The following is a 23,151-nucleotide window of genomic DNA, read 5'->3' on the forward strand; positions in this document are numbered from 1 at the left end:
TATTGTCAAGCAAAGAACATTTTTTATTTTTATGGTAAATACACATAAGAGGACTAACAAAGGAAAATTATGCTAACAACGTGTGACTGCAGTGTTGCCATTTTCTTGCGCTTGGTTATCACATAAAATGATTGTCGCAGATAGTTATTAATATTATGAATATATTTAGAATTTTATAATTCAAAATCGATTGGAAAAACTGCAACAAAACTTTAATTCATACATCAGCATAAAGACTGCTACATGCTGAATCGTGGTATATAGTGATTGACAAAAAGAAAAAAAAAACATGAGTACCCACAAGAAAAAGCAAAGGAGATGATGATATATTTGCTCCATTCTTGTATGATGTGTAAATTAAATATTTAATATTCAGTAAGTTACAAAAATATATTTAATGACAAATTACCTTGATTTATTGAAAATTGCAAAAAAAAAAAGACATTTGTGATAAAAAAAAAATAAATCTTTTGCCTTTATTTAAAAAAATCCCATGGGCACCCCAAATTAAATTTAAATATTTCTTACAATTATCAATATGCTCTAATTAAAAATGTACATGTATAAATAAGTCACATGGCTAACTTGGAAGTCTACAATCAGTCATCAATAATTTTGTCCATCAATAATTAAGATACATTTTCCAGCTCCCTTCAAATATACTTCTGAGGGAGCATTTCACAGTAAAAATTATATTCCTATGAAGCATTTGACTCAATCAGAACTTAAATGCCCAAGGAATTCAGTTTCTAAAGATTTTAGCTATAAAGTCATTAAAAAGCTTCCTAACCTTTTATTACAAACATAACAATATTGAGAGACTAATTTAGAAATTAAAGTACATATATTTTATACGAAATTTTCGTTACAGCCATCTATGGTACCTCCATCACTTTTTTAAAAGCTGAATTCAACTAATTTGACTTTCGTATTTATAAACGAATGAGCTTTCTGCTCAATTAAAGGGTAAAATTGGGCTGGAATCCATTTTGTTGACCTTAAATGGCATTTGAATTATTCTGCTTCAAGACAACATTGTGTTTTTTTCTCTTTTAATTACTACATTTTCAACCAATGTTGCCAGTGTATAATTTTCAGAAACTTTTTTTAGGTTATGCATTCTTTGACTAATCAATTACAAATAAATAGTTGTTGCCTTTCAATCTTGGTTGAACTTCATGGATTTTTAACAAAGCGCAAATTTCTACAATTAATTTTCCTATAGTTTTTTTTCTTCATTTTTTAGAATAAAAACATTCTCCTGTGGGCGAGGGGTACTTTCTTGTTTAATTTAAATGTCATTGTAATGGGCAGAAGTCTAAAATACTGAAGGCAATATCAAAATGACGTCACTTTGTACTCAAATCAACAGATGGAGAATGTAGAATTTAAGAGAGCATGTGAAATCTGAAATGACATTTTCATTGGGGTTGTAGCAGAGTAGAGAGACTCCAGATATTTAAAATTTGTTATTTTAGTAAATATAATAAAGGCACCCCAACATCTTGATTGCACAACAGAAATAATAAATTAGAAAAACTCGTATTCCAAGTTATATACAATACATAAATATAACTATGTAATATAATACATATAGATACTATACATAAATTAAAATAGTAATTTTAACCTTTCTTTTTTCCTATTCTTTAAAGAAGCATAAAGGCTAAAAATGTACTACATTTTGAGAGCTAAAATAAATAAATAAATAAATTGATAAATAAAAATTGCAGTTTAATACTTAAAAGGAAGAAATATGAGAATTGCAAATTATGTAAGATTTTCATGTAAGATTTGTTATGTAGAATCATACGGTTGTTCTTTTTACAGAAGTAAATCTAAAAAACTCATCATTTTTTCAAATACCTAAATCAATTTCAAAAGTTTCAGGTTAAATAAAGTATACAATATTGCAAGCAATAAAATAAAAGAATAAACACTGAAATTAAGAACTAATTAATATCAAATTAGACAACTGAATTAAATTGATTTGGCACTAAATTAAGCATAAATAAATTTGAGATCATGTAATAAAAAACTGACTTTTTGTTTTTAATTGACAATGAAGTTTAAAGCACAAGTGGTTTTAATTTGCTTTTTACTTTGATGTACAAGAACACTTAAGATTAGCTTGTGGGATCATCACAGTCATCAACAAGTTCCGCACATTCATCTGCTGTAGTAAGAACATTTTCACAACAGTCATCTCTGTGAATTCTCCAATCCCTTCTCTGGCAAAAGGCACTACAGTAACTTACTCGATGACAGCCCGTACATTTGGATACAGCTTCTCGATTACAATTCGCACAAAGCTGAAAATATTTATAAATAAAAATGAATACCAAGAATTTTATAGGAATAGTAAAACAACAATTGTTAAATTTGAAAAATAAAGGAGGAAAATGCTTTGATTTTTAAGCTCTAGACAATAAGTGTGTTACTTCCAGAATCTTATTAAGAGAAAACGTTTTGACAAACACTTTAAATTATCGATAAAAAAAAATTAAATTTTTTCTTTCTAACGTTTAATAAAAGCCCTAAATCCCTGTATAGGGGATAATTATTGAAATTCGTGATAGTTAATTCTTTTTTTTAAACATTTGAGACTAGGTTACTTCGCTAACGTTAATTTTTCATGCCCAACAGCTTCTGCAATCTACATCTTGGGAATATTCATTTACATTGTTTGTGATATCACAGAAAGGATCAAGGTCAATGGGAGAAGTTGGTGGACTTAAAAATTGTTTTTAAACATTTCTATTTTAAGGAACACACTATACTATATTATGCAGTAAAATACTGCCCCTAAGCTAGGACAAGAGCCCTTATAAAAGAAAGGCCGACCTATCGTCCACCATTTTCATGCCTCAATCAGAGGTAAACAAAACCGCACTGCTATATTGCAGGGGTAGAAGTGACCGACTTGTCACATAAAGGACATTTTCCACAAAAAATATAGGACACATTATATGAATAATTTTGCTATGAAAAAAGAAATAATACATATCATATATTATTCAGTTATTCTTATCAATGATTTGGTTTAAAAAAAAACTCAAACAAAATACCTTACATCTATAATGAATTTCCTGTAGTTGAAAGAATTATTTTTGAAAAAAGTGTACTTTATACATAACTAAACTTAGTAACATAACTAGTATACTTTGTATACATAACTAAACAAAATTTGAACAAAGATAATTTTTATTTTTTCTTCTTCACTCATGACCCAAGTACTAATTTCACTGCTCTTAGATTTTATATATAAACTGAACCCTTTACCACTTGTATTAAGAACAAACAGAGCTTGAGAAGGATCCTTCTGACGTTTTTCAGAGTTCTCTTTATGCTTGAATGTTTTAGCATGTTGCCTCAATTGCGAAAATCCACTATTGCTTATGGGCACTGAACAGTTGCAAAAATGGCAAAAAGCGGAAAAATCATCTTTTCCTTTAGTGCACCATGCACCAAAATTTGTAGAATTAATGTCCTCCTGGTTCAACAACTCCACACGAAATGTTGTTAAGCGATGTGATTTCGCCATTATAGTTCCACTTATTACAACAAACTACGTTTTAACATCATAAGGAACTAACCATTCCACGATCCCAAAATTCCACAAAAAGAAAAGATTGCAAAAAGAAAATTAGAACATTCCGATCAGAAAATGCACTGAACGCAAAAATATACCAACGAAAACCATTATGGAAAACAAAACAAACGGCTGTTGCCCCCCTCCCCAAACGCAAAATTCTAAAACCAACTTCAACATTAGTTCTCGAAACTCCACCCACTATAGAGTGACGTAGAATTGCTGTAGCCAATGAGAGAAGATGCCTGTTGCAGAATTTAGTCAGTTGAGATTTTTAATTTGAAATTCGTTTGGGCACGTACTTTCAGCGAAAAATCCGATGTCAGAAAGTTTATTTGCCGTTATTTTTAAAAGATATATATGGTATAAAACGGGAATATAGGAAATATAAGACATTTTTGAAAAATATAGGAAATATAGGACAATTTTGATGCTTTTTTTTGAAAATATGGGAAATATAGGATACAGGCTTGGAGTCAATTACGAGGGAATGTAATCGATTACGATTATGATTACGGGCACAATAACAGGCGGATTACAATTACGATTACGATTATTATCCTCTGGCAAAACGTAATTACGATTACAGCAGCTATCCGATTACGTAGAAAATGTAATCGATTACGATTATAATATGCCGATTATGATTTTGATTACGATTATAGATTTACATTATAATGTATATACATCCCTCTTTTGCATCAACAACGTGATAGTTGAAAATTGTGATTTTTGATTTAATATTAAAGAGATAATTGTTACTACCGTGTAGTATTAACTTAAAGTTTATTTATTTTGTATTATTGCGCTGTTGCAGGGAAAAAGTAATATATGAAAGATTTAAAAAAAAAAAATCTAGAAAATTCAAACTGCGTGAATTACACAATGCTACAAATACTGTACAGGTATAGGCACACTCTTACTCAAATGGATACACAGGGCATATTGTTTTTGACTCGGCTGTTCATTATTATTTTGCCATTGCAGTAGTTCTGCCTTAGCCCTGGCTTAAGGGCAATGACTTACTGCTAAACTGCTCAATATTTTATAGCTTATTATTTCTGAAAATTGTATGGCATATTTCAGCATTGTATTCTCAATTATTTAGTATATTGTCAGTCAATTTAATACGCAGTTATTAAAAAAAAAAAAAAAAAAAACTTCGTATGGATCTTTGTGCAGAAAAACTGCAGTGTAATAAAATACGCGGTAAAAAATACGGAACTAAACAACTGAAAATTTAAAAAAAGAAAAGGAATTAAATGCATCTAAGTGTAGTTAATACTTTAAAGATGTCTGGTTTTTTCCCTCTTATTCTCTGAGAAGTGAAAAAAATTCCATTAATGCTATACAATCGTTGAACTGGAGCAGATGACGCAGAGGTGAAAAAATACTTGGGTAGTATTATTTTTAGCAAAAGTATACTTATGAGTGTTAGACCCCTACAGCTCTACAGGATCAATTTTATAATTATTTGATAAGCTATTTGCATATGCTTTGATTTCATTTTTGAATCACTCACGTACTATATAAATTGCACTTTTACAAGCGCTAAAAGGTTTCAGTTTAACACTCATAAAAAATAAGATTGGACATAACATATTTTGCTATGATTTCCACTTTTTTGTCATACAGCTTTTTTTTTTTTTTTGCATAAATGAGTATTTTATAATGATATTTATACGTCACAGTTTTAATGCAACAGAGAAGTGCAATTTTTCTCACTTTAAAAATGTAGCTGAAAAGATAATTCAAGTTCAAAATTTGTGTTAATTCCTTGATACAATAAAACGAAAACAAATTTTATAAAATCTAACAATGCAAACTTTTTACTTTCATACATACTCATTAATTCGAGATAAAATCAGTTGTAAACATATAAACATACATTTAAGATGCGACTATGCGAGGATCTTATTCACCAGGGTTTAGATTAGATTTCATGTAGCAAAAAATAAATGCAATACGTGTAAAGGCAAGAATACTTAAAGAATCACTGAAACACAAATGCGAATTCGGTTTTCTTTTGACAAAATCTTTTTTTCAGTCATTCACTACTTTCTCATGAAAGTACAAAAAAGAATTAAAAGCTTTTTATTGCGCAAAACTTAGTTGTACTTTTGATATCAGTGTACTTTTCCGCTAAAATACGATTTTGAGGCGACAATGTGCTTCCCTTGATTGCCTAACATTGACAGATGAAAGGGAAACTGATGAATGACCAATTGTAAGGATTTGAGAAGACGTCCCCAAGAAGCCCTGAAATGCAAAAGCTTCACAGGGTAGGGTCTGGTGGGGGAAAGTGGTCAATGGGGTAAAGTGGTCATACGTCAAAGAAATAGCTATAGCTTGGAAATAAATGTTCGAATGAATGTGAAAATTTTATTTTAGAATAAGGCAGCTAGAAACTACATTTTGAATATAAAATTTTACAATTGGAAAAATTTTATTTGGTAAAAAAAAATATTTTGCGTGAATATGAAAATTTTTTAAATCTAAACACCTCTTTTAACTTCCTTGGGAAATTTTGTTTGTTGGAATTATGAACAGATTGATTGCACAGGAAGATTCCTACATGTCTAAAGAACTCTTACTCATTAGCAGTTAGCTGAATCTATTTTACATAATTTTTTATAACAATTTAAGTAAGATGGGGTAAAGTGGTCATAATATTAGGCTTAACGAATATTGTTCTTCTAATGTCACTGAATCCTTAAGTATAAGGCAGATACAAATTAAATATTAATTTTACTTAATATGTATTGTTTTTGTGGGAAATGAGATTTAATATACGAGTATATGCGCATACATATGCATGTATACTCGTGTAGGCACCTACATAAACGTATTCACATAAATGCACCAATAAATACGTATATGTGTATCTGCAAGTATTTTTTATCCACACAGCTATACATTCTACTATACACGTATATGCTCGTTTATACTCGTATATATACGAACACTTATATACTCAGGTAGACACGTATATACGCGTGCGTACTCGAGTAAACACTTACATACAAGCATAAGAAATACAAGTATACAGGGTGAGTTTAAACCCTTGAGCAAATTATTAAAAGGTGTTAGAGGGGAGAATAAGAAGAAAGAATCATAAGGAATATATGGTCACAAACACAATGCTGACGCGCTACATGCACGCAAAGTCAGAAACTGATGGATGCAAAAAAGATCACAAATTTATTACACAAAGACAATTTTACACATTTTAGGTCTTAAAAAAGTTTTAAAGCGTTTGATGAAATTTGCGGCCTGCAGCTGTAATACATGCGCCGCATTCACTGATGTGTTGCAATAACACATGTCTGTTGCAATAACGAGACTTTTGAAAAACTTTCATCAGCCGCTGCTCCTTTGTCGCGATGCGTGTATTAGAGCTACTACAGGCCGTAACTTTTAACAACTGCTCTAAATATTTTTTAAAAACTAAAATGTTAGGTAAAATCATCTTTGTGCAAAAAATTTTTGCCCTATTTTGCATCCATCAGTTTCTGGCTTTGTGTGCATGTAGCGCGTCAGTGATGATAACTTCCTTATGATTCTTTGCTTCTTATCCTCCCCTCTCACACCCCTTTGATTTTTGCCTAAGAGCTTAGATTCACTCTGTAGGCTAACATGTATATAAGCGTATATTCTCGTGTATACAAACATGCTCTGGTGTATACACGTAAATGTACGTATATACGTCTATACAGTTATAAAATCGTGTTTACACTTATTCATGCGTATATACTCGTGCTTCCATATTATACATACGTGAGTAGAGAGGTCCCCCCTCCCCCAAAGACGCACTGGATGTATCCACGAATTAACTCGTGTATACCCATATTATGTATGTATATACACTTATATATGTGTAGATACGTCTACTATACACCTATATACTCAAGTACGCACGTATTTTCTCGAGATACAAGTGCATACGCGCATATGATGTTCGTTTATACGCGTATATACACGTGACACGTATATACTTGTGACACGTATATACGTGTGTTACGTATGTACTCGTGTAGACACGTATACACTCCTGTAGGTAATTACGTATACATGCTTATATACATTCTTATATACACGTATATACTTGAGTAGGCACGTGCATGCATGTATCTGATGTATACATGTATCTACTCATATAGGAATGTTTACTCGTGTATAACACGACACGTATATATTCGTGTATACACGCATGTACTCGCGAATATACTTGTAACTACAAAAACAATCGAAAAATGCAAGTATTAGGGTTATTTGTAATGGTTTTGCATCTATTTTTAACTATGACCACTTTACCCCATGCTATGACTACTTTCCCCCACCCCATGGGGTAAAGTGGTCATAAAAACATAGGAAAAAGAAAGTGCTATAAAACTACTAAAATCAATATTTTTCTTCCTAAAATTCAATGTACCGTGTTCTTTAATAATTCAATGTAAAATAACAACAAAAAAAGTAGAAGTGTTTAAAGAATTTATTGCATTTACTATCCACCTAAGTTGAAAATCTACGATTTTATGACCACTTTACCCCACCAGACCCTACTAATTGTACTAAACACTTAAGATGGGACTTGATTTATGGCTCTCGTTTGCAAACAGGGACGAGTGGGGAGCACTGAATAGTCGCTTAAAGAAAGTTGTTTTCAATGTAACTATTGAACTATGTTATCTTTCCATACATTAATAAAAGGGAGGCTTAAATGTTTTCTCTTTTAGAAAGTCAAGATTACACGATTACAAGGGGGAAATTACGGATTATTTTACTTAGATTACAGTTACGATTACGCATGAAAAATCCTGATTATGATTTCGATTACGATTACAGCAGTATCCAATTAACAGATTACGATTATGATTATAATTACACAAAAACGTAATCGATTACTCAGATTACGATTACGTAATCGGCGATTACTCCAAGCCTGATAGGATATATAGGACTACTTCGACCCCTGATATTAGGGTATTTATCGCTTTTGTTGCTCGTTCAACGATTTCATCAAAAACAGATTTTTGAGTTGCGTTTAAAAGGCCGTATCCCTTGGAAACATGAACATACGAATATAAAATATTTAAAATAAATATCCACTGAATAATCTTATTTTACAGTATCATATTTTAATTACATGAAGCTATGAATGCTTCAAGGGAATACTTGAATAAGAAAATTTAGAACTGTATAAGCAATTATATGAAAATTAACGATTGGAGCTGAAAAGTGGGGGGTGGGGGAGCCATAGGACTGTTAGTGGTAGCAAAAAAAAAAAGAGGGGGGAGGGGAGTACAAAGTTTTGCTAGGGTTGGTTATAAAAATTTTGAGGTAGATAAGTAAAAATTGATGTAAATCTAACAACTTAACTTGCATTTTTCTAAAGATTTTGATAAATTTTGTCATTTTGTACACAATAACATTCCCCAAAGAGACATTTAGTTTTGAATTAGACTTACATTATTTACCTCGAAGAGTTTTGAGGTGACACAAGTTGGGGCTCGCCAAAGTTTTTTTTTGTTGTTGTTGTAAAATGTCGCAATTATTTTTTTTTTTTGCAGAAAATCAGGCCTTTTCCTTATTTCAAAGTAGAGTTACATTTTTTACCGTGAAACAGCTATCCTTTGGTATTGTTCTGCAGAATGATTTTATTGCTGATCTTCTCCCACTCTCTATCCCTTTTTTCCCTCCTTAGTGCAAAATCTTTCTGCACAAACTTTCTCTCATTCTGCGACAATGTCGCTGTGTCGGCAGCTTTCTGCCACAGGACTCACCAGCAAGTACTATAGCATGGTGTGGTTCAACTTGTGAATTGTAGGCAAACCTTGGGTATTTAGCAGTGAGTTACCGCTCCTAAGCCAGGGCTAAGGCAGAACTACATGCAATAAACCAGATAGAACCGCACCATGCTGTGGACACGGGCTGGTGAGATGAATTTGTGTTACCTACCAGTTTCTTGGTTATATCAGCTTCAATGAGATGACATCTGCTTCCAGCTCGGTTATTCACTATTCCTGACTGAGGAGTTTTAACAAGAACAAAACTGCAGTCTCTGGATGTGATAGCCGGGCTGTCTGGGATATTGCACACATGCACATGTGCATAAATCACCCCCAACGTACATGGGCCATTACTCAGAAATATTTCAAGATGGTAATAAGCATAGAATTAGGTTTGTGTACCAATGACACAACTTGGTTTGTCTTAACATTTTAAGTTATTAGAGATAATTTCAATAACTAGATTTGATATATTTGAAAATCCCATTTTTAATTGCGCAAATTGTAGATTTTTTAAACCTCAAATAAAATGAATAAAAATGGTTAATATTATTTAACACTGCTTTTGAAAAATTGGTTGGTTTTGAGCAGGGGCTCTATTTTATTGGGAGAGCTTAAACACAAAGTGATCAAAAAGTCTCACAACCGAAATTAAAATTTTTTACAATATCTGAAGCTGTTGATAATGGAATACTTTTTCAATAAATGGTAGCACAACACTGTTGAAGTCACAATAGCAGTAGAAACTGTTACAGCTTATGCTGTCACCAGTATGAACAGTTTGGTGCAAGATGTGGGAAGAAATTTTCCCTAGTTTATTTTGTGAGATGTTTCATTTTTTTACTTGATAACAAAAATATTTTTTTTTTCCATAAAATAATTCTTATATTTTTTTAGCAGTGAATTTAGACTGTTGAGTTTTACACCCCTTTCCATCAACTAAAAAAAAATAATTAGCAAGATAGTATCAATTATCTACTTTCTACTCCAAATACTGAAAACGGCAATTTCGTTTCAATGTGTCCCACAATTGCCACTTGTTTATCTTCTCAGAAATGTATCCAAATGCTGTTCATGCCTTAGTGTTTCTGTACTCACGTTTCTTTCTCTTTTTTTAAAAATATAACGAAGATGCGGATGTGCCTTTTTTTCTTTTGTCAGCCCACGAAGGATTTAAGTTTCCTAATACAGCAATTTAGTTTACATCGTCTTTAGTCCCTCTCCCCTTTTATTCAAAAACAATCATTTTTGGATGTTTTATATATATATATATATATATATATATATATATATATATTAATTTATATATAAAATACACTAATAAGTAGGTAAAGCAAAACAATTGATTTGATTTATAAATAAGTTTCTCGGGTACATATCCTATAGCATATTTGGTGCGCACGACCACCAATCATTAAATCCTACACAGAAGAAAACATTTCTTTTGTTGCCAAAATTTAAAGCTAAGTAATGCATTTTTTTGGGAGTGACATGTGGAAATTGTATATAGATAAAACTGTCCATACTTTACTCAATTTATGCAAAGTATTTAAGTCAATGTCTTTGAATCTTTGAAAGAGTAGAACAAAATTTGATATTTAAAAGCTATTAACCTTTTTCTTCTTGTTAATGAACTGAATACTGAAAAACGAACAGTACTAACAAAAACTGTTTTCTAGAGTTGAGGGGGGAAAAATTACTTTGTATGAATCTGCATGACTTCCCGCAAGAGAATGGATTTTCTGCTGCATTTCTTGGCGGGTTTTTTGAACAGCCTCTTCTACAGCAGCATCCTTTTCAACTTTAGCTTCAAGAATAGCTTGCGAAAGTGCCACGTCAGCTTCCATACGAAGAGCAGTTAAGGCCTATTTGAAAATATGATTCTAAAATATTTCAATGATAATAAAGTTTGTACAGACAGGAACAAAAAATAATTGAAAAGGAAAATGTTGAAACACATGATATTTTATGATAATTGAATATGTAGTATGTTTAATTTAAAATGACACTATCACTGACATAAGAATTACCAATTTTTGAAACAGACATATTTGAAATTCAATGATGTTATACATACCTAGAATTTTAACACTAGAATGGCCAGAGCGGTCATTTTGACCGTTTACGCGCTTAAAATGCGCTCAAAATTTTTTGGTTGCACCAATCCCTTCAATTTTTTTTGACTTTAGTTAAATATAAGTAAACTTCTACCACTAAAAAAATCATCCATTTATCTTTACTTGTTTCTTAGATGATTTAATATATACCTAGAACGGCCAAAAACGGTCAAAATGATCCTGCGTTACTTTTTCTCTCATATTATTTTTTTCCTTGCGTATTTCGCATATGGGGGATGGTGATAGCCAAAAATGTCTATTTGAGAAATATTCTCAACAATTCATTTTGAAAGCTAAGTGAAAACTAAGTGTAAATGGTTTTACTCACTTGTATTTTGAAAAGGCAGTTAATCTTGTCCCTTAAAAGACACTTGTTTCAATTCGCGTACGGGAGAATCAACCTGTAAACATCAGAACGACTTCGAACGAGGTGTTTCGTCAGGAAGAAGGATGTGGCGTCAGAGCACGAGCGGAGATGATGTAATCTCCCGATAGCTCCGCGGCAAATCGAATGTTCTGGAAGCATCCAGACTGAGCTCTTACGTAGGCATATCCGGCGTGACATGCATTGAGTGCGCCGTATTATATAAGCAGGGGGAAATGAGAAGGAGATCACTTCTTCTGCTCGCGTTTCTCATTTTCGACTGACGATAGTCGCATTTTTGAGAGGATCGTTCGCTGTTGTGGCGACGTCCTGCACTTAGGGGATGGCTTTTAGAGTTTCGCCATGAGAGTTAGGGACTTAAAATTTTTGAAACATTTTTAGGATAATTCAAGTTAGGGTGTCAAATGTTTTTTGGAGGATGTTCTTTTGGAACATGAAGGATATTTTTGAATGTTGAAATTCCTCATACTTGTTCATACATTTTACTCATGTTAAAGTTTGTTTTACAGATGTTAATTATTGGATAATTATAAATAAAATGATTTAGCCATACAACTTGAATTCTGACATTTCATTCACTTGATAGCTACAGAAATGTGAAACAGAAGGCATCTGCTAAACTTGGTGTTTACCTTCCTTGTGGGAGTTAGACAAAATTTGTTTGGTCAACAAGAGGGTTATGGGCCCAGACTGCCCTTCCCTATTTACATTCCGTAAGCTTGAAGAAAGTGAATTTGAAGAAGAAATGTTGTTGGATGAAATATCGATTAGAAATTTGGAAATTAATTTTTTGAGTGATCTTATCGAAGCAAAAAGATGAAAGAATTTATGAATTGAAAACGATATGAAATTTTTGCCCAGTAAAGAATTATGTCCACCCAAACCGTTAAAATTGAAGAATTGAATGATTCGAATTATGTCGAATGGGCGACAAACCTCAAGTTCCTGCTAATGGACAGGAACTGCTGGAAAATTGTTAATGGAGAGGAAGAAGAACCGATCGAGAACAAAGAGGAAGGAATCACAAAAGCGGATATTAAAGATTACCATGTTCGGAGGAGAGCAGCAGTTTCTATGATTTTCTTAAATATTGAGCAACGACTTAGGAAGATTATCAAAAATTGCGAAGATCCCCGAGAATCATGGAAAAAGTTGAAATTGTTCTTCTACACGGATAACAATCTACACGGGAAATTAAAGTTCGTTTCGGAATTAGATCTGTTGTTTTAGAAAATGTCATGTATTCACCGAGGTTAAGGAGAAATATATTGTCCGGACCCAAATTTGATTTGGGAGGTGCTAAATTTGAAGGGGGTGGTGGCTCCGTGAAAGTACTAGATAAAACTTGTAAATTTATTTTTAAAGCAAATTTAGAAAATGGTGTATATATTGTTGATTCTGTAAAATCAAACCAATTGCCTGTTTGTAATACTGATAATGAAAATACTTTTTTAGAGTCCAATCATATAAATATTGAAACCTGGCATAAACGTTTCGGACATATAAATACAGAATGTATCCAAAAGACAGGGAGTTCACAAGCTGTTAATGGTTTACCAGAATTTAAAAATTTTAAAATTAATTGTGACCCTTGTAAATTAGGAAAATTCAGAAGAGTGAGTTTTAAACCTATTGGGGATACAAAGTCAGACAGTCCGTTGAACTTGCTTTTTTGTGATGTTTGGGGGCCTTGCAATGTTGAGGGTAGAAATGGAGAACGTTATTATTTATCTGTTACAGATGATTTTTCAAAAAGAAGTTCTCTATACCCTATAAAGTTTAAAAGCCAAGTACCCGAAATTTTAATGAATCATATCATAAAAGCGGAAAATTTTTTGGGAAAGAAAGTCAAGGCTGTAAGGACAGACAACGGAACTGAGTTCGTAAACCATGAGTTAGATGATTTTTTTAAGGAGAAAGGTATACATCATGAATTAACCAATTTCTATTCTCCTGAACAGAATGGGACGGCAGAAAACTTTAACAGAACAATTGCAGATAGTACGCGGGTGATTTTAAAGGAGAGCGGTTTACCTCAGAATTTTTGGCCAGAGGCAATGAAATATTTTACGTACACCTGGAATAGGGTTTGCCATGCCAATCAGACTAAAACCCCATTTGAACTTTATGGGGGGAGAAAACCCTCTATAAGGCATCTCCGCGCTTTTGGAACAATATTGTTTGTTGGTGTGCCCAAACAATTAAGAAAGAAATTGGATTTAAAAGCACAAAAGGGTGTTCTCATAGGTTACGCGTTTAATAGAAAAGGGTACAGAATTTATCTGCCCGACAGCAACAAAATTATAGAATCAATAAATGTATCGTTCAAAGAAAACTATTTTTTCCAAACTGACTTTCGAAATGAGTCAAATGAGGAGGAGAATCGAGTTCTATCATGGCCCATGGCACTTCCGCCTGCAACCTTGAGAGAGAATGAAATGGCAAATGAACAGCAGGGTTCAGAATCGACCGATTCTGAAAGCTCGATTGCTAGCGGAGAAAGTGAAACGAGTTCTCAATCTGAGGATTCTGACAGCGAAAGTGGTTTACACCTATGCGATGCAGTTTGGGTGAGAAAAGTAGTGAAAAGACCGGATAGCACACGAAATGATGTATATTATTATGAGAAAGGGGAAAAGAAAAGGTTAAGATCTAAACATGACATTGAAAAGTATTGTAAATTAAAAGATATAAAATACGATCCAGATAAGTTTAGTTTTAAAGGGAAAGATCTAACAGAGGGGCAAGTAAATAACGTGTCTGTAAGCTCAAAGAAAAACAATAAGAATTTATGACTAGAAAATGAAATTCAAATCCCTAGGACTTACAATCTTTAAAGGTAAAAGAAAGTGCTGAATGGCAAAAAGCAATGGAGACTGAGCTAGAAATTATGCATAGCCGAAAAGTCTGGAATTTGGCAAAATTACCGGAAAATGTTGTTCCAGTAGGGTCTCGCTGGGTTTACACTTTAAAGAAAGATGAGAAAGGGGTAATTAAATCTTATAAGGCCAGATCAAAAACCAAAATTTTGATGAGACATACAGCCCAGTATGTAATTTTGGAATAATTAGATTTTTCTTTTCTCTGTTAATTACATGTGCAAATTGGTTAAATATACAGTGTGATGTAAAGAGCGCTTACTTATACGCACCAATTGATGACTTGATATATATGAGCCAGCCTCCCGGTTTTGTAACAAAAGGAAAGGAAGATTATTTTTGTAAATTAAATAAGGCTATTTACGGGTTACACCAGAGTGGACGCTTGTGGTTTTATGAATTAGATCAAGTTTTATCACAAATTGGTTTTAAGAAATTTGACTCATGTAACTGTGTATATTTTACTCCTAATGTTCTATTGCTTGTATATGTTGATGATATTGTGATTTTTGGTAAAAAGGAAAGTCATATAAACAGTGCAATTAATTCTTTAAGTAAACATTTTGATTTGAAGGTATTGGGAAGTACAAAGAAATTGTTAGGGGTAGAATTTGAATTAATGGGAAAGGAATTGTATCTACATCAAACTTCCTATATAGAAGAAGTGTATGATCGTTTTAAGAAATTCAAATTCCCATCTACCTCTCTTCCAATTAGTAAAGGCATTGTTTACTCTAACTCTGACTGTCCTAAGACAGAAAATGAAAAGTTTGAAATGACTAAGTTTCCTTTTCGTAATTTGTTAGGATGTTTAGCATTTATAGCCAATAGAACATGACCAGACATTGCATACACTGTAAATTTATTTAGTCAATTTCAGAATAACCCTGGGAAACGTCATTGGGTTGGCCTTTTAAAATTGATTGGATATGTTTATCAATCCCGAAATTTAAAATTAAAATTAAAATGCAGTAAAATCCAAATAGTAGCTTTTTCAGATGCAGACTTCGCATCAAATAAAGATGACAGAACTTCTTTGGGGGGTCAAATAATTATGTTAGACAAAGCTCCTATTGAATGGAGAACTTTTAAAGAACGGAGTGTTAGTTTATCAACTATGGAATCGGAGTTCATAGCATTGACAGAAGCGGTAAAAGAAACATTGTGGTTTGACAGAATTCTGGAAGAATGTTTGAAAAATAAACTTTTAAAGTTCATAAAAATAAAAGCAATTATTTATGTAGACAATCAAGCTTCTTTGGATTTTGTAAAATCACCAATTGAAAATCACAGGAGTAAACATATTGATGTGAAATTATTTTTTATTCGTGACTTGATTGCTAAAGATATTTTTACTGTTTCATATGTAGAAAGTAAATCTAACTTGTCAGATATTTTCACAAAGCCACCAACCCAAAATGACTTAAAATTTTTCCAAGAAATTTTTTTCAATTCAAGTGATTAATCTATTGTAGAAAGTGTTTGTAATTTTTTGATAATCATTTTTCGATGATGAGCAGTCATTTGTGAAAAACGCGTGCAGAAAGTCATTTTTTATGGTTTTGTTAAATTTTTTTCATATGGATTGTCAACTTAAACTAAAGTAAAAATGAGCTTATATACTTCTGTTTTTATTCTTTTTGATCAAAAATGAAGCTGGAACTTATATTCAAAACTGTTCATTATGATTATACATATTATACAATTGTTGTTAAATTGCTGATATTAGAACAGTTACTTGTGGTTTTTATCGTTATTTTTCAGATTAAATCTGATGTCTGTCCACCCACATGCGCTTTTGCCAACTACGGGATTTTTTTTAGATCAGTGACATTTTGTGAAGATACGATTGTGACTGAGAATTTTTGGACTGAATATGGTTGAACTTTTTTCCTCTAGGACTCCTATGGGACTTTAACAATTATGTTTTGTGATATTATTGTTGTGATGTGCAAATGTTGTTTTACTTAAATTCAAGAAGAATATTAAGTGTTTGTTTTTACAAAATGTTGAAACTAACGAATTTTTGAGACGATAAAAATTAACTATTGTGAGATTTAGATTTAAAAATTTACTAATTTTTTTGAGTGATAAATTGTCTTTAAAGAAATTTTGAAGAGTGAGAATTTTTTTGGAAATTTAAATCAGATAATGCTTGAAATTAAATGAATATGTGAGATCAAATGAATTGTCGAGAAGGGAGGGCATTGATAGCCAAAAATGTCTTTTTGAGAAATATTCTCAACAATTCATTTTGAAAGCTAAGTGAAAACTAAGTGTAAATGTTTTTACTCACTTGTATTTCTTTAATAATGAAAAGGCAGTTAATCTTGTCCCTTAAAGGACGCTTGTTTCAATTCGCGTACGGGAGAATCAACCTGTAAACATCAGAACGACTTCGAACGAGGTGTTTCGTCAGGAAGAAGGATGTGGCGTCAGAGCACGAGCGGAGATGATGTAATCTCCCGATAGCTCCGCGGCAAATCGAATGTTCTGGAAGCATCCAGACTGAGCTCTTACGTAGGCATATCCGGCGTGACGTGCATTGAGTGCGCCGTATTATATAAGCAGGGGGAAATGAGAAGGAGATCACTTCTTCTGCTTGCGTTTCTCATTTTCGACTGACGATACTCGTATTTTTGAGAGGATCGTTCACTGTTGTGGCGACGTCCTGCACTTAGGGGATGGCTTTTAGAGTTTCGCCATGAGAGTTAGGGACTTAAAATTTTTGAAACATTTTTAGGATAATTCAAGTTAGGGTGTCAAATGTTTTTTGGAGGATGTTCTTTTGGAACATGAAGGATGTTTTTGAATGTTGAAATTCCTCATACTTGTTTATACATTTTACTCATGTTAAAGTTTGTTTTACAGTTGTTAATTATTGGATTATTATAAATAAAATGATTTAGCCATACAACTTGAATTCTGACATTTCATTCACTTGATAGCTACAGAAATGTGAAACAGAAGGCATCTGCTAAACTTGGTGTTTACCTTCCTTGCGGGAGTTAGACAAAATTTGTTAGGTCAACAGATGGGAAAAGTGGTGGTTGAAAAAAGATGACCTTTAGCCACACTTGTTTCTGTAAGATATGCGCATGCGCGGGGATTTGGAATTTTTCCTTTCTTGTTTCCAACCTTGATTTTCCTGTTTTCTTTTTGTTGGCAAAAGCCATTATTTGGTTCTTGGAGAGATTCATAAAAAGCTTGACTGTATTTTAAATTGTTCAAAACTTACCTGTAAATTCAAACTAATCTGAGAAAAATAGATTCCCGGTCTTAAAAGACGTAATTTATCCGGCGGGCGTATGAATGAAAACCCTAAGTGACTAAACACCCAACATGTCGATCACGTGTTTTGCCCATCAACGGACGTGACGTCAGGCCTCAATGAGTTGAGGATCTCTCTGATGGTAGCAGCAAAGAATGCAAATTTAAGAAATAGCAACAGTTAAAGGATTAACCGTGAGTTGCTTTCAGATGCAACAGATGTAAATTTTGACGACGTCATGTCATTGCGTCAGGGTAACAGAGAAGGTTTAAATAGAAAGTCAATCAATCAATCGATCTCTTATGATTTGCTTCCGTTCTGCAGACGGTTTGTTTTGATATGAGCATGTGAGCTCTGATTGATTTGTCCACGCAGGGGACGTGGAAGTTTATGAAAGAAATGTAAAATTAAAGTTCGTTTTGCCTGCCTGAGGTGCAGGATAAGTTCTGAAACAGTACCCTATGTTTGGAAGGCGGTTTTGTAAAAATTAAAATTTAAAAAGAAAGAGTTGATGTATTGAAATAGACTTAACAGGACCGGAGGAGCGAAGCTGCTCATCCTAGGTTCCGAGCTGGTCGGACCGTACGGGTTCAGTGTAGGGTGAGGCATTTCTTCGAATGGTGAGGTGACCTCTAAGAGACTCTACTACTGAATGTTCTCCTGTTTGGCAAGGAAACCAGGTCAATAATTTCCTGTACTGCATATGGTGAGGAATCCTCTACTGTGGTATGGGTGTGCCTGGAATGCAGTGACCATTGACAGAGGATGGTCTGTCGTCCACGAGTGCACGTGTGGTTTTTTCAACTCAACAGTTCATCCTTTTTAGTGATGTGGCCTTCATGTTTTGTGTGCTAAGTGCTTGTGAGTGGACTTACAAGGGTATGAAATTTTTCCAATAGTTTTTCTTGGAAATGTGGCATGCTGTTTAGGGTTGTTTATTGAGGACGTTTTAGAACTGAAATTTAGAGAAAACGAATAATGTGATATTTCTTGTTGATATATGTTGGGGGGAAATATATTTAATTTGTTTATGGGGATTTGATTTTATAAATGTTGAATGTTTGTTTTTCCTATTTACACATATACATATGTTTTAAATAAAATGTTGTTTAAATTGAAATTCAGTTTCCATTGCTTCATTTCTCCCAAACTTACCATTCCACATCCGTAGGTCCTTTTCCCGAGGGCCAACACTTTTCTTGTTTGCCTTCAAACGGCGCGAGTCACATTTCCCCTATTGGATTTGAACAAAGTGTATGTGAAAGATGTTTTCTATTTGTGAGTAAGCAAGTCCCCCCAGTTAGAAAATTCCAATTTTATCTTTTTCACATTATATTGCAAAATGGCTCACAGAGCTGTTGGGAAAAAGTTGCTTACCCAAGATGAAATTATGCAAATAATGCATAGTATTTCTTCGGATGATACTGGCTCGGATGCTATTAATTCTGGTTTTGAAAGTGACCATTGCATGCTTGATACAGAAGAAAATTCTTTTCATGCAATTGAATCGGACGAAAATAAGAGTTATCAATCAAGCTCTGAAAATAGAACTGAGCCAGATGAAGTTTGCTTACCTGTTCGAGGTCGGAAAAAGCTTCGAGGCAGAGGAACAAGAATTCAACAAAATATTAATAATTTGGATGAGAATGCCTCGAAAGAAGAAGTGGCAAAAAATGGAACTGTTTGGAAATCGCTTGACCAAACTACACCTGGAAGACTACCGTCACAAAATATTTTGAAAGAAAAGTGTGGCTCCACATCACTTGCAAAAAGAAACGCTGATCATGATTCAGCAACCAGTGTTCGGCACCTTTTCATAAATGAAAAAATGTTGAAGCACATACAACAGTGTACCGAAGCAGAAAGCGCAAGATGCAAAAATGATAACTGGAAAGTGACATTGGAGGAACTAGATGTATTTATCTCCTTGCTTTATGTTAGAGGTGCTATGTTAGCTAAAGAGCTTTCTATTGATGCGCTGTGGTCAAGGAAATGGGGGCATAAATAGTTTTCTGAAACAATGCCTCGAAAGAAATTTAAAGAAATTCTTAGGTACCTGCAATTCGATATGAAATCTACAAGGTCGCAACGTTTGTCGACGAATAAATTCGCTCTTATTTCCGAAATTTGGGAACAATTTGTTGAGAACTGTTTGTCGTGTTATAAATCCGGACAGAATATATGCATAGATGAGCAACTCTTTCCAACTAAAGTAAGATGAAAATTTATTCAGTCTATGCCTAACAAGCCAGACAAATTTGGCATCAAATTTTGGCTGGCTACAGATGTGAAATCCAAATACATTTTGAACGCGTTTCCATACTTGGGAAAAGATGAAATGCGCCCTGAGAATTTAACTGTTGAAGAACACGCAGTTTACATACTTATGGATCCCTTTTACAACAGTGGAAGGAATGTAACAACAGACAATTTCTTTGGTTCTCTCAATTTAGCACAAAATTTGAAGAAGAAAAGCATAAGCTTTATTGGAACAATCAAAAGAGCAAAAACTGAAATTTCAATAAGCTTCAAGAAGAAAAAAGGTGCACTTTTTTCTAGCAAAGCAGTGCATAACGACGGCATAACTCTAACGTTATACTTGTGCAAAAAGCAAAAGAACATCCTTCTTTTGAGCTCCCTGCATCCAAATTTAAGTGTAAGAAATACAGAGAAAAAAAAACCAGAAGTTATCTCATTTTATAACTCAACAAAATATGGGGTTGATGTGGTTGACCAAATGGCGAGAAAGTATTGGTGAAATCATGCTCAAGACGGTGGTCAGTAAATATTTTTTTCAATGTGCTTGATTTAGCTGGAATAAATCCGTGGGTACTATACAAAGAAATATTCAGCGTAAAAATAAGTCGCAGGGAATCTTAAAATTATCAGAGGAGTTGTGATCGAAATACCTTGAAGTAACAACAAAAGCTGTAAAAATAGATCTGAAAACTGTCTCCATGAGTTGTGGAACATAGAGAAAGCAGTGTTAACTGGTCAAGAATTGTAAAGGCAATAAGACTGCATATACATGTGAACACTGCCACAAATTCATTTCTGGGTCATGTACCGTCAAAATAAAAATAATAAGTATATGCATGGATTGTAAACAAGATTGAGTAATATTTCTTTTCTGTAAGTATATTTTTGCAATGTCACATTTTTAAAAAATAAATGTTTTAACATAAAATAAATAATTTAGCTAAACACTTCAATCTAAACTAATTTATAAGTCATATTTAAGCTAATATAAATGCTTTCCTTAGTTTTCGACATTTTTATGCGAGTTTAACAGCTTCTTTTAAAGAATGGTCATTTTGACTGCTTCCGGCCGTTCCAGGTATATCGGAAGATCGGCCTTCCTAGTGTTAAACAATTAAAATTTAACATGCAACAATGACCTTGAAATTGGTCATAAACAAATTTAGCATAAAAAATGGTAACAATACCTCATTTTTTTCTTTCTCCATTTGAATTCTCAGCTGATTTAAAGCAGCTTGCCGAGCAATAGCACTTTGACTTTTGACAACTTCAACATGCTTCTGTAAGTCAGAAACTTGACGTACTGCATTTTTTACCATCTTTACAAATTAAAAAAGCTCAAATTAGTGAAAACAATAAAAAATATAACTATAACAGGATTTATACTCATTTTTCAATGTGAAAATTAAGGACGTTTTAAGGACTCTCAAAAAATTTTAAGGAATCATCGGAAATAATTAGATAACTATAGGTACACCATTTAAAACTTTTCTGGGGGGGGGGGCAAAGTACTTGATACATATTTTCTTTTCACAAATGCATAACATTGTTTCCAAAATGTAGGGAGAGGCACAATTAACTGTTTTTTTATTTAGCTAAATGAAAATTTGACTAAAATATTAACAGATAGCAAGCATAAAGCGCAATATTTAATTTGCTTCTGATTTATCATAACCTGGAAATGTGGTAGACAGCAAGTGTAAGCATTCAGCACACCAATGGATTACGGGCCAAAGTTCATCACTTTTGACGTCATAAAGACCACGCCTTGTTTAAAAAATCGGACACTAAAAAATTAATTAAAAATTAAACGTTTTGAAAATGCAAGGTTTTCCTCGCTCCATGCTATTTTTGCTCATTCTATCAACTTCAGTGACTAAAAGTAGTACTTTTGACTGATGGAAACAACCCCATTTTGTTAATTTAGTATTTCTGTTTTGAATAAATACGCCAATTTCCGATGTTGCAAAATGCTTCATATGTTAATACTGTTCTGTACACCCTAGTTTTAGTTTAGTTACTTACCTTATAATTTATTTTCATAAAAAATAAAAATCTTAGATTATGTAGTTACTAATGACAAAAAGTAGCTACTATGTTAAAAGCTTCCGCTGAATACTGGCAACTATTAGCTAAACAGGGTTCATACTCTATTTGAATGAAAAAATTCCAAGACTTTTCCAAGACTTTTTCATGACTTCAATGAAAATTTTCATGACCTCGTTATACGAAGAGAATAGCACTATCTCAAACTTGGTAATATATGGAAATGAGCATTAGCAAAACGTCTATATGAATGCCACAGCCAATCTCATTGAAGCACTTAATCGTAACGGAAAAAATATAAGTGCACACTTAAAAAACTAAACTATTCTTATTTGTCTTCATCATATAAATTTAAGTAAAGTAAAAATGCAGTTAAGCGAATATGATGATGCTTAAATGTCTGATTTTTTTTTAAAAACAGGCAGAATGATATTGAATGGGACAAAGGTTGAATGAGTCATCACTAAGTTTCAATAAATTTGCTTCAAAAGTTACCTTTTAGTGTCAATAGTGCCTTTAGTCATCCACGTAACTTGACAGTATTTTGGTTCTTTGAAGTAAAGCCACATAGTTTAGCTCTTTATGTTTCTAAACCAATCTTTCTTGAAAAAACCATTCAGTAATGAATCAATCTTCTGATTCAAAAGTATACTTGTTTTGTTTACAAATTTGCATATATTTAAATGCATATAAATTAATAGATTCAGAAATTCCAGAACATGTTTGATTCTTGACATTGAACGTAGCAGTGGGTCGCATGGATTAGTTTTGCTTGCTGTATGTTGGGCACTATTGTTTTAGAGCATTAGAATT

The 23,151-nt window shown here is 33.0% G+C and overlaps 1 protein-coding gene across 3 annotated transcripts in view; it reads right to left on the reverse strand.

The window, feature by feature from the left end:
• Nucleotides 1-1,716: 1,716 nt before the first annotated feature.
• The window catches only part of LOC129234515 (deformed epidermal autoregulatory factor 1 homolog), a 58,240-nt gene continuing 36,805 nt past the window's right edge, over nt 1,717-23,151 (reverse strand). For all 3 annotated transcript variants that reach the window (XM_054868523.1, XM_054868524.1, XM_054868522.1), the window contains 3 exons: nt 21,480-21,611; nt 11,082-11,246; nt 1,717-2,312 (listed from right to left, as the gene is read on the reverse strand). In XM_054868523.1, coding sequence (XP_054724498.1) covers nt 2,127-2,312; nt 11,082-11,246; nt 21,480-21,611 — 483 coding nt within the window. In that variant the 3' untranslated portion in view covers nt 1,717-2,126. The remainder of the gene's footprint in view (nt 2,313-11,081; nt 11,247-21,479; nt 21,612-23,151) is intronic.

The sequence above is a fragment of the Uloborus diversus genome, chromosome 1, assembly GCF_026930045.1.
Source record: "Uloborus diversus isolate 005 chromosome 1, Udiv.v.3.1, whole genome shotgun sequence".
Classification (NCBI taxonomy): Eukaryota; Metazoa; Arthropoda; class Arachnida; order Araneae; family Uloboridae; genus Uloborus; species Uloborus diversus.